Source organism: Hippocampus zosterae, chromosome 5, assembly GCF_025434085.1.
Source record: "Hippocampus zosterae strain Florida chromosome 5, ASM2543408v3, whole genome shotgun sequence".
Lineage (NCBI taxonomy): Eukaryota > Metazoa > Chordata > Actinopteri > Syngnathiformes > Syngnathidae > Hippocampus > Hippocampus zosterae.
Genome location: NC_067455.1, coordinates 11,212,203 through 11,223,732, shown reverse-complemented (window position 1 = coordinate 11,223,732; position 11,530 = coordinate 11,212,203). Strand labels below are relative to the sequence as shown.

The 11,530-nt window shown below is 43.0% G+C and overlaps 1 protein-coding gene across 8 annotated transcripts in view; it reads right to left on the bottom strand.

Moving 5' to 3' along the window:
* Positions 1 to 2,510: 2,510 nt before the first annotated feature.
* kif13a (kinesin family member 13A) overlaps positions 2,511 to 11,530 on the bottom strand; it is a 41,663-nt gene continuing 32,643 nt past the window's right edge. For 3 of the 8 annotated variants that reach the window (XM_052066634.1, XM_052066639.1, XM_052066635.1), the window contains 13 exons: positions 10,182 to 10,308; positions 10,036 to 10,091; positions 9,590 to 9,714; positions 9,290 to 9,466; positions 9,115 to 9,207; positions 8,874 to 9,026; positions 8,160 to 8,237; positions 8,014 to 8,073; positions 7,787 to 7,868; positions 7,368 to 7,519; positions 6,831 to 6,968; positions 5,315 to 6,350; positions 2,511 to 4,357 (listed from right to left, as the gene is read on the bottom strand). In XM_052066634.1, coding sequence (XP_051922594.1) covers positions 4,224 to 4,357; positions 5,315 to 6,350; positions 6,831 to 6,968; positions 7,368 to 7,519; positions 7,787 to 7,868; positions 8,014 to 8,073; positions 8,160 to 8,237; positions 8,874 to 9,026; positions 9,115 to 9,207; positions 9,290 to 9,466; positions 9,590 to 9,714; positions 10,036 to 10,091; positions 10,182 to 10,308 — 2,411 coding nt within the window. In that variant the 3' untranslated portion in view covers positions 2,511 to 4,223. The remainder of the gene's footprint in view (positions 4,358 to 5,314; positions 6,351 to 6,830; positions 6,969 to 7,367; positions 7,520 to 7,786; positions 7,869 to 8,013; positions 8,074 to 8,159; positions 8,238 to 8,873; positions 9,027 to 9,114; positions 9,208 to 9,289; positions 9,467 to 9,589; positions 9,715 to 10,035; positions 10,092 to 10,181; positions 10,309 to 11,530) is intronic. The other 5 variants (XM_052066636.1, XM_052066642.1, XM_052066638.1 and 2 more) reach the window with 4 other exon arrangements.

Genomic DNA, 11,530 nt, shown 5'->3' with positions numbered 1-11,530 from the left:
CTTTCACAATCAGTAGTGCCGGTTGATGAAACTTAAATTATAAATTGTTCTAACTTGTTGACTAGCAAAACACACCTTTGTGAGATGTGCAACTGTTTACCTATTATTATACTGTATTTCATAATCAGCGTCTTTAGTGAGTAATGATGTGTTTTATTTTACTGGTTGATGTTTTTGTCATTGTGGTACCTGATTAAAAAGTGGTTTAGTGGTTGGGTGAGTCACTCCTGAAGACCCAAATACCAAACACACGGCCCACTACTGCAGAACTTCAGTATATGAGTGGTACATGTATTTAGAAAACAGGATATGAGCCCCTGTATAACTAGAGCAATTACAGCTCTTCATATGATGCAGTAAATGAATACCCATCCAAAGCCATATGAGTGTTGTTCATATTTGTCCTCCCAATTTATTGTATTTAATCTCATTTGTGGAAGTGTGCCTAATGTGGTGGTCAATGAGTTAAATCCCGTAACCACTGCCCCGCCCCCAAGGAATTGTAACTCCCCCTGTGCCAAACCGATTCCTTATGCACTGTGAACAACTGTCACATATACAATAGGTTACTGTATATACGCACACACACCCACACACACGTACACACTCAACTCGTACTCATTTTATATTTGGTCTCATTTTTAAAAGTTGTTTGTGTTCATAAACTGAATTTTAGTCAAACTTTTCAATTATTTGTATTAATACATAAGGTATATTTACAAGGTAGACTTTAATTTTGTTTTCATTTATTAAAAAGTTAGAGGCAGCATTCGGTGTTCACTTAAACATTTCTTATTCTCTACTGCTTTTTAGTACATATTATTGTCCTGGGCAATAGACTGCTTTGCACTGGATCCTTTTTATATGATGCATTGCTGTTTATTTTCCAGTGTATTCACATTTTACATGTGTATTTAGGACTTTGTAAAAAAAATACCTAGAATTTTCTTTTTCATATGAAGACTGTCTACATAAACTTTCCCTTCCCTACATAACAATATCTAATAGTTTGGAATTACAATCAATTTTTAATTTAAACTTCAAAATTTTTATAATGTAAAACAATGATTACATTTATGTTTAAGCTTAAATGTATTTATCAAATGTTTGCAATACACAAAAAAAATCACAATTTATTTGGATCTATTGTTATACTATGGTACTTCCATTTCATATGAAAGTCATTTTTAAACCCGCAGCCAAAATTCCAGTAGGCCAAATAAAGATTTATACAGGCTATAAATACTGGCTGTATCATGTTTTACATGTGTTATGTGTGTCTCTGTGTTTGTGTATGAGGACATACGGAAAGGTTATATGGGGAAAAGCACAGGTGTGCACACTAAAAAGTGATTGCTGTCACAGTGACACACGACAGGGACACCCAAATAAAATGCAGAATGTTAAGTGCCGGGGCGGCCCGGTAGTCCAGTGGTTAGCACGTCGGCTTCACAGTGCAGAGGTACCGGGTTCGATTCCAGCTCCGGCCTCCCTGTGTGGAGTTTGCATGTTCTCCCCGGGCCTGCGTGGGTTTTCTCCGGGTGCTCCGGTTTCCTCCCACATTCCAAAAATATGCATGGCAGGCTGATTGAACACTCTAAATTGTCCCTAGGTGTGAGTGTGAGTGCGAATGGTTGTTCGTGTCTATGTGCCCTGCGATTGGCTGGCAACCGATTCAGGGTGTCCCCCGCCTACTGCCCGAAGACGGCTGGGATAGGCTCCAGCACCCCGCGCGACCTTAGTGAGGATCAAGCGGTTAGGTAGATGAATGAATGAATGAATGTTAAGTGCCTCACCTGTGCGTTCACTACATGACAACTTTAATGATGTGGTTTAAAGAATAAAAATCACCACACAACCTGTGTAGTTCTCTACGGTATCTGTCACCCTTTGGTCCAAAAAAAAAAAAAGATTTACTTTTACACTTGATTCCACACACGATGCCCTGTATAGACGCCAGCTTGAGAGAAAATACAGTGCAATGTGTGAAAGGACAAAACAGACCTTTCAACAAGACAGGTAAGAAAATAGAAAAATATAAATGCAGCTTTTTCAGTTACATTTTTCATCAATGTAAAAATGCAGGCAGGCAATATGGCGCTGCAATGCATTATTCACCATTCTAACGATAATTTGAGTGATTCATTGTTTTCTTTATGTTTGGGATTCTAAAAAGTATTTGGGCTACATACCATTTATTGGACAGAATAAACAAATTTTACTTTTAAATTGAATTGTCATGCGGGAAATATGGAGATACAGTCCAAGTGTCCAATAATAAAAGCACGCATCAACAATTGGTGCTACTTTTTATCTTGAAAGGTTCATACATTTTTAAACTAATTATTTCCTTGTGTTTTGGATTTAAAAAAAAAATGGGGTCCAGGTACGCTTCTCATTAAACAGCGACTGCCTATAAACAGGAACCTTTATATTACTATGCAGTGCCGTACTAATGCAGAGAAAAAAATGATGTTGGAGTCAATTCAACACAAACGTCAACACAAGGGTTTGACTGTAAATGTTCTATTCTAGAACATTCTTGTACTGTACCCATTAAAACACTTTTTTTGCGATACATCATAAATACAAATCTGTACATTAGAGTGTAAATACTATTTTTTTAAAAAACACACAACTTGTATTTACATCTCCACAAGGGAGAGCAGCTGAAGGTAAAGACCTTCCATTTACAATGTGAACATATACATTATGTATAGATGCATCCCAACTTTCTTGTCTGCAGTTTGCCACGTGTTCATAACACAACAACCTCATCCTCTTTGTGACACCGTTCATCACACTGTCATTCGATCCTAAATAGGACAGAATGCATTATTGAGTACCTGCTGATAACATGTGGTATTATGTATCAGTCAGCATATACATTTCACATGGACACACGACAAAAGTACAACAACATCAAAAATGCACATCATTCAAGCCGTACAAAAAATAAAAATAAAAAAAACACATTGTTCAAGCCAAGTAAGACTGGGTGGCATTCAGCAAGCCATTGGGCGTCATCACAATAAACATTACACATTATCACAGGTACACACACTTTTTTAAATGTTATGTGTCCACCTTTATAGAATCAGGGACATAAGGCATTACTGTATCCAAGTCCTGGATGTAGTCTTTAAAATCCTCATATCCAAGTGCTAGACAGAGTCGATAAAGTCTTCATACACAGATGACATCGTACGGCGTTTGCGTCATCTCAGTCGAAAGTGTGAGAACTCGCTCGGTCAGTTCAGTATGGAAGACCCTCCTGACCATCTCTGAGGATCCTTTCCAGTGCAAGCGTTCAAACAGCACAATTCTCATGCCGGAGGGGGATTGTTCGATCCACAGTGTTACAGTACTTCAACAGGATAATTCAAGAGTCTCAAAGTGAAGGCAATGCAGGTTTTCTTGTTGAGGATATGTGGAATTAATCCATATTGAGACATGGCACTAAACTTTACACAAATGCACACAGATATACTGTCTACGCTGTTTTCTTCCACATACAATCTGTTAGAAAACGTTACATAAAACTTTGTATGCAAAATTCAGGTTAGTTTTAAAGATGGAGACTTTCCAGGGGATATAAGTGGAAGTTATTAGAATTTAAATGTTGGATAAACCCAGAATGTAAATAAAAAAAAGCATAGGCCCATTTCTTAGCCTGCTAGATGAAAATAACAACAACAAACATTTGTTAATTTGCCTGCATGCCTGCTTAAGACTTTTTTGTGTGTTCATTAATGTATTGCGGATGAATTAGCCCAAATTCCCAGTTAACTGCCATTCATTCTCATAAAATATGATCAAAATTGCTCAGTCGAATTTCCCGCAGAAAGTCTCCACCCCTTTGCAACTCAAACTAACAGCAGATATGGAACTCTTTGGTTACCCCTGACAACACATGAATGAAAATATCAAGGCTTATTGACAGTAGTACATTCTTAATCTTCATATCCCAGATGAATAATCATATGAGCCTCAGGGGATTATGATACCATACAAAAATATGCTTTCTTGAGAAAACTGAAGTGGCTAATATTTCCATATTGACTCCCAATTATGCTTTTCCCCTTAAAAATAGACCCATATGGAAAAACATGTGCATAGTGAGCATGTGCATATACAGTGATTCGCTTCATTAGAAAGTCAAAGCCAAAAAAAGTCCAAATCAGAATTTTTGCCAAAAAAGTCAAGCAGAGGCCCAGACTGTCTTATCTGAGGAGAGTGGTTTGGTCTGTGTCCATGGAGGGCGGGCCTCTGGTCAGACGAGACGGCTTCACGAACACACCGTGGCCCGGAGGACATCGGAAGTACACTCTCCCCTGGACTGTACCATTGTGCTTACCTGAGGGAGGGTTAAAATATTACTATATCAGCAATATTCAAAACATTGACTCAGCAAAGAAAGACGAAAACAGTCAAGCGTTTTTTTTACAACGTACCCAGTTTACATTTTCACCACTATCACATTCACATTTCAAAAGTGCGGATTTCACGTAATTCATTTTCCATTTGCCAATTTTGCTTCCAACTAACTAACACCGTTATAATGTAAACTTCATTATAGCGACCAGAAAATTGTGAGAAGGCCTGAACGATGGGAAGCTAACTGCCGCCACGACCTCGCTTGTGAACAAAATGTACAGCTTGGATTCCCCTTTTTCTTCGCAGTGTATACACACATTTGTAATTGATATGTTTATACTATATTACATGTTCATGTTTTTACATTTATGAATGTTCATCCTGTATTATACATCGTAGTCGGTGGCCATTTTATTGGAAATGATTACAACGAACCACATTATAACGTAAAGATTCGTTATGTCCCTCGAATTATGTTGTAACGAGGTTCGACTATTACTGCAGCTTACTGAGGATCTGTGACCGTCCCTGTATATCTGTATTATACTTCCCCCAGGTGGCCAAGGTACACACAAGTGGAGAAGCAGGACAATGTGCATTGAATTAAAAACAAAATTGTGGTAATTGTTTTAAAATTGCTTGCTTTCACATTTTATTGAATTATGCAATTGCCGTGTGACTTCAAAATCCTATCGGATGATATTTTATGTGGGTGAGAGGCTGCAACAGATAACTCATTTCTAATCAGTCGAGTGTGGAAATACAATTTTAGATGTGAGTGTTTTAAGTAACGAGCGTGGTCATGAGCAAATGAAATTTGTAGCTCAAGGCACCAATGTACTTGGAGTTAAATCAAACAGCACCCTCTAGTGGATACATTCATTAATATATGACACTATCGTGCAGTACACCCTTTGCTACACTTTCAAGAACTCACCCATTGCCAGGTCCAATTTGACCCCAACCCAGATACCCTTGGCAAACTCCACCCCTCCGACGTAGTGGACCATTCCTCGCCTCTTCCCCACCCACACCAGCTCCCCAGGCGCCATCCAGTCGGGGAGCTGGGCGACAGGGGTGCTCTCATCCCCGCTGGAGTCACCCGAGAGCTCCGTGCTGCTCGGGTTGGGGCTGGGACAGGGGCTCCCGTGGGGCACGTCTCCCTGCGCTGGCTCGCGGATAGGAGGGTCTCCTCCTCTGAGAGCCGGGGCTTTGGACAGGGGTGTAACAGCGGACGGTGACATAGAAGTGAGAATTGAGGTTGGAGATGGGGCAATGGTGCAAATTACAGTGTTACTCGAAACGGGATATTTGTGTAAAGTGGCCGAGGCATTGTCCGAATTGTTCATAAGACTAGCAACTGAAGAGTCACACGTTTCTGTCTTACGAGTCGTTTTCAGCGTCGTGGCGAGCTCAGCACTTTCTTGCTTCCATCCCTCCGTAAAATCGTCCAAATCATTTTCTGCAATACTATCATCCGCCCCTTTAAAGTCTGTGAACTCCTGACTGCAACTGAGGATGCAGTTTGGAGGCAGAGTTCTCCGCTGGCCACAAGGAACACCGTCAGGTAAAGAAGTAGTGGCGGTGAGCAACCGCTGGTCTTCATTTCCAGTGGGAACACCTTTAATTTGTGTGTCGCCCCTTCCAGCATGACATCCGAGGGCGTCTTGGGAATCTCTGGAGGTGCAGCTGAGATGGTCGGAGCTCTCACTGGAATTGAAAGGCAGGTCGGACAGCGTGGCGTTCGAAGCGCTGTGGGAAAAGTAACCGCTGGTGCAGCTACTGGTGGTGGGGCTACGAGACAGCCCCTTTGGCTCCTTCAAGTCGGCGCGGCTCTCCAGAGTGGCGTTGTAGATGTCAAAGTTTGCAAAGTCCTCTGGGATGTATGCCTGGAAGCCGCCGTCGTGGTCTTGAGAGCCTCGGCCCAGATTGAGAGTCACGTCCACTGGAGTCTCCTCCTCATCAGACTCCTGCTGTTCAATATCAGCAGACATGAGCTGTATGAAGCCTCATTTTCTATTACGACACGACTCAAACAGTTCATGAGGGCAGACTGTGATCATGCAACACGATAGATGATGGCTTGTGTCTGTTGCAATGATAATGCACATTTTTCTTGTTAACACTTAGGTGACATTTATCCTGGGGTGGATTAATACTTGCATGGGAGGGGAAAAAAAATCTAATGTGGGCTCTCAATCGGAATTGGGCATGACACATGCACATTCACAATTTTATGATTTTACAGAATGTAATTGATCACCGATGAGGTAATCACTACTTGGTGCTTTCAGACTCTTACGTTTGAGTTCTACAAATAGTTTGCAGTTTTGTTGGTTGGCTAGATTCCTTCCTCGGTTACGTGTAAGCCTTTCAAAGTGATGTGATGGCTCTCGCCGCAGCATGACGTTGTGACTTTTCCTTCCAATAAGAGCAGTGTGTATAGCACTTACAGCACCATGTGGCAGTGTGTGGCTGAGCTGTCTGCAGGTGGGTGAGGGCTTGCAGTGGCCCTCGCTGCCTGCCCTGGGTCTGCGCCAGGGACAGGGAGGGGGGAGCAGTGCAGAGTTGTCCACACATGAGCGCATGCTCTGCGGATGGGTCAGAACAACAGCACAGACTTCACGCACACACACTTAGACAAACACATTGCATGCATGCCAGCATGCATGGAGCTGGGCGGGTCAGTGGCATAGTTAGTGGCATGCATTTCAATAAACAGCTTGCAGAGTAGCTCGTTATAATGCTCGGAATGTAAGATACATTGTGTGATTTCAATGGCTGGACAACCAACATTTCGTTTTTAACGCGGTCACAGTCAAGCTATTTGGAAATTCTAGAAGACGGGGCAGAAGGGGCTGAAAAATGCAGATGACATCCAGTATCATTAATGCGTGCACGATTCTTGAGAAATGTGTGTTGATGTGATGAGCGACACGTTCGTGCACGGGGTGAGGATCAATTCAATGGATGAACTCAGTCATTCTTGCCTCTTGCTCCAGGAGTGGGCGTGCCTCCAGGACTCTCTTCACCTTGTTCTCCTCCTTGACAGGCAGCAGTGACTTGAGGAACTTGGACGGCTGAGGTGATAGAAGCTTGAAGGGACTGGAGTTGAAGAATGTAGGATTGTCTGGAACTGACCCTGTGCAGAGACAATAGGTGATATAGTGTGAAACGCAGTAAGTGCAAAACACATGATCCCATCGGAATTTGAGGCCAGAGGTGGAGTACAATCGGGATCGATTGCCAGCCAATCACAGGGCACATATAGACTATTTACACTGACATTCACAGTTATGCACAATTTAGCACCTTCACTGAACCTAACATGTATGCTTTCGGAATGTGTAGAACATGCCACCAACAAACAACGGTCACATTTATTGTCAAATTCTCTCATCACGTTTACCTGGCCCTTCCTTGTTTTTAACTGGAGTGCTGCAGAGAGAGCCATCCTGAGGTTCGCAGCTGTCAGCGTGATCACAGTGGCCCTAGAAACGAATACATAGATCATATTAGCTCAGACAATTAGCTCGCCCCATAAAAAAAGCAAGACGGCCTGTAGCCATTTTAAACAAAGCGCATTCTTCAGACCACAGCAGTAAAACACGTGATCAACACGGTGTTACGGCATACCTCACATACTTTGCGGTCTTCGTCCTCGCAGCCAGTCAGGTCTGTTTTACTGCAGGAAGACTGGAGAGCAAGAAAATGTATTACCCACACATCCAAACTATTATTCCTCTGTCATCCACATTGTGTGAGAGGAATGTGCTCATTACATGCTGTACATTTGGTGTGCTGACGCTTCTTCTGAGGTGTCTTCCCTTCGTAGTGAGGGCCTCCTTCACCGTCACAGCCTGTGAAAAGGTATATTTTTATGAACTGGGGCAAGAGGGGTAGTTCCCACCATATCCATCAGGTGGCTCCTTTGGAATAAAACCTGGCATATTTTTAACAGAGTTGTCATTTTGTACCAAATCTCCGGAATGTGTCTGGCTGTGTCCTGCTTGCGGTTTTAATAATGGGAACCATTGGTTATGACCGAAAGAACAAGATCCTGGATACAAGTGGCCAAAATGAGTTTCCTACGCAGGGTGTCCGGCTCTCCCTTAGCGATAAGGTGAGAAGTTCGCTCATCTGGGGAAGGAGCCTGGATAAGGTAGATACGCCGCTTCTTCTCCACGTCAAGAGGCGCTAGAAGAGGTGGCTCGGGGATCTCAGGAAGCCTCCTGGACGCCTCCACGGTGAGGTGTTCCAGGTATGTGCCACCGGCAGGAGGCCTCAAGGACGACCCAGAACACGCTGGAAAGACTATGTTTCCCGGTTGGACTGGGAACGCCTTGGGATCCCCCAGGGCGAGCTGGAAGAAGTGACTTGGGAGAAGGAAGTCTAGGCTTCCCTGCTAAAGCCGTTGCCCCGCGACCTGACCCCGGATATGCGGTAGAAAATGGACAGATGGATGACAATCCATGGCTTCCGTGGCCCTACTGTACCTGTCGCAGCCTCTCCAAACTGAGGATATTCTCCACTTGCAGAACTCCCCGAGTGTATTTCTCAATGTAGGTTTCTCCATCCTGAGTCTCCTCGCTGTCTGCACGAGCAGCCATGAGGGCCAACGTCTCTCTCTCCTCTGGCTCCTCTGAGGCCTGACGTGGAAAAGTGAGACAAGGGGGTTCAGTTCAAAAGTCTTCTTTTTGAGTGTCATTATTAGAATACAAAAAGATCATGTTGCACCTTTGGTATGTTGGAAACAATGTCATAGGTCACACCACAGGAGTAAAGCATGTTCTTGAGGGACATTCTCCTTTTGAGACTTTGTGTGAAACTCTGTTAAGAAGAGTTGAATTAGGTGAGCAAATTAAATGGTACATGCTGCTATAAATCATCAAGTCATTTCTCGCACACGAACCTGCTTGTTGTAGATGTTGACGGCGACCCTCTTGCGCAGCACCAGCTCCATTGAGGCAGGGTGACTAAGCTGTACTGTGGTTTTGAGGATAAGGTAGATACGCTCGTGAGGCGACGTGACCCGATTGAGATGCACGGAATCGTGGATGGATGAGTCCCATGAGCACACCGCTGACACCTGAAAAAACAAAATGGAGGAACTGCGTTTTCAAACTTGAAAAATGCACCGTTACTCATGAAGTCAGGCGCACAGTTCTATCTTTGAACACAGGGGGGCAGTAAATACAAAGTAGTGACTCACCTCCTCCTCGCTGTGCTTGATGATTGGGAGATAGAAGAACTGGCTTCCGTGCTCTTTGGGTAGGATGGAGTTAACGCCTGCAGCATGTGGGCCTGTCAGCTGCTCATTCACTGTCAGATTATCAGCTGGTGGAACAAAACATATCTATAGAAAGCTTCTTAAAACTGCACTCATTAAGTATGTCTGCGCAGTCTTATCGGAGATAACAGAGCTGAATGACAAATGTTCTTTCCAAAGACACTAACGCTCAGTTCCTCATGCATATTTCCCACTAAACCAGACCCATCCATGCAGTGCTAAACACTCATTCATCCAGCAACTATTCAGATTGAGCAAATATTTCAGTTAAACAATTATTTCTTTCTATTAGGTTATGTTAAATGTTAAAAAGGCCTAATGATGTGGCTCCTGACTTTAACTTTACTTCAAGAATGTGTTTCACTCACCATTCAAATCAAGGAAGAGGACTGGAATATGAGCTTCCATGCCGGCAGGCGGGGTCCTACGGGCACAAGTTAGAAGCAATGTTACAAAAGCAATAAATCAAATGAATCTGACACAAAGATGGTGGAATAAGCTACACATTGTATACCAGTCAGCAGGAGCTCCAGGGATGCCACTTCCAGGCGCGGGTACGAGCACGGCGTTTCTTTCCTCTGTAAGGCCGACCCATTGTTCCACCAGGCGGGCTTCACGTTCAATGTCTTCCTCTGACTTCTCTGGATGGAGGGAGAGGGAAGGAGAAAGTCACCATAAGGTAAAAAAAAAAGAGGGTGTTTAAAACCGGTGGTCTGCAATGCTCCCTTTCCGCGTGTTGCTTTTCCAAAACGCAACTCTCCATTTGGGTACCAACTGATGTGATGCTCAAAGGTTTGCTTTCACTAAGGCACTAAGTTTTGGTCGAGTCCTGTGCAGAAGTACCTCGCGGTTTTGCTTGTGTGGGGTGTAGCTGTACGTGCTGCTGACCACTGTTTGGTAACTGAATTGTCACTTCTGCGTTATAGTGGAATGTACCCGTGGAAGGAGAAGAAAACAAAAAAAGCCACATTTCAAAACTGCCAAGAAATTTGAAAGAAAGTTGTATTTTGGGCTGTTATGTCGCTTGTATTACAGATAATGTTGGCATGCTGCACCACCCCTCGTCACATTTACCTTGTGTGTGTCTTTGAGTTAAATGCTGTCATGCTGCTCGGATGTCAACTTTTTAGCAAGTATTTTCAATGCATTTCATTGCCCTTATTGTAAATCGTCACCTTCCTAAAATGTCGGATCAAGTCTTTTTGTTCTCCAGAAAATAAAAACAAAAACCAAAGCAAATTCCAATTTGATTACATTAATCAACGATTTCATTTCAGGGGGAAAGGAAATGATCTGCCTGTATTTGCAGTGGTGGCCAGATTCCTGAGATGATGTTTAAGGATAAAAATATTTGGAGTCAAAATATGACTGAGGTCATCAATATACTGTATGAGGCTGACCAAATGCAAGCATGTGCAAATGCAAAGCAAATGCAGCTCCAAACTGTACTGTGGCTAATCAAAATGTACAACAATGGAAGGAAGAACACAAAATGCCTTTTTTTTCTCTAAACAATCAAACAATGACTGTTTTGTTTGAGGAAACAGCCACTCCAACTGCTGGAGACCCCGTTTGCGGCTATTTACGTAGCTTTCTTGGGGGTTTCTCTACATTTAAGGGTGGCTAGGTTAGACTGGGAACAGGAAAGTTGAGGGTACAAAATCCGCTTCAGAAAATCCATATACCAGGAGACAGAGACATGCTGTAGGGTAGCAAAGCACAAACTCCCAACTACCGTACTTTAAATCTCCAATAAAACATGCTAGCAAATTATGTGCTCAGTCTTGTACAAAGTACATGAAAGTGAGCAGAAGTATCTTAAGAGGAAATAACTTACGCAGAAGGTTAAGTCAACTCGTAGAA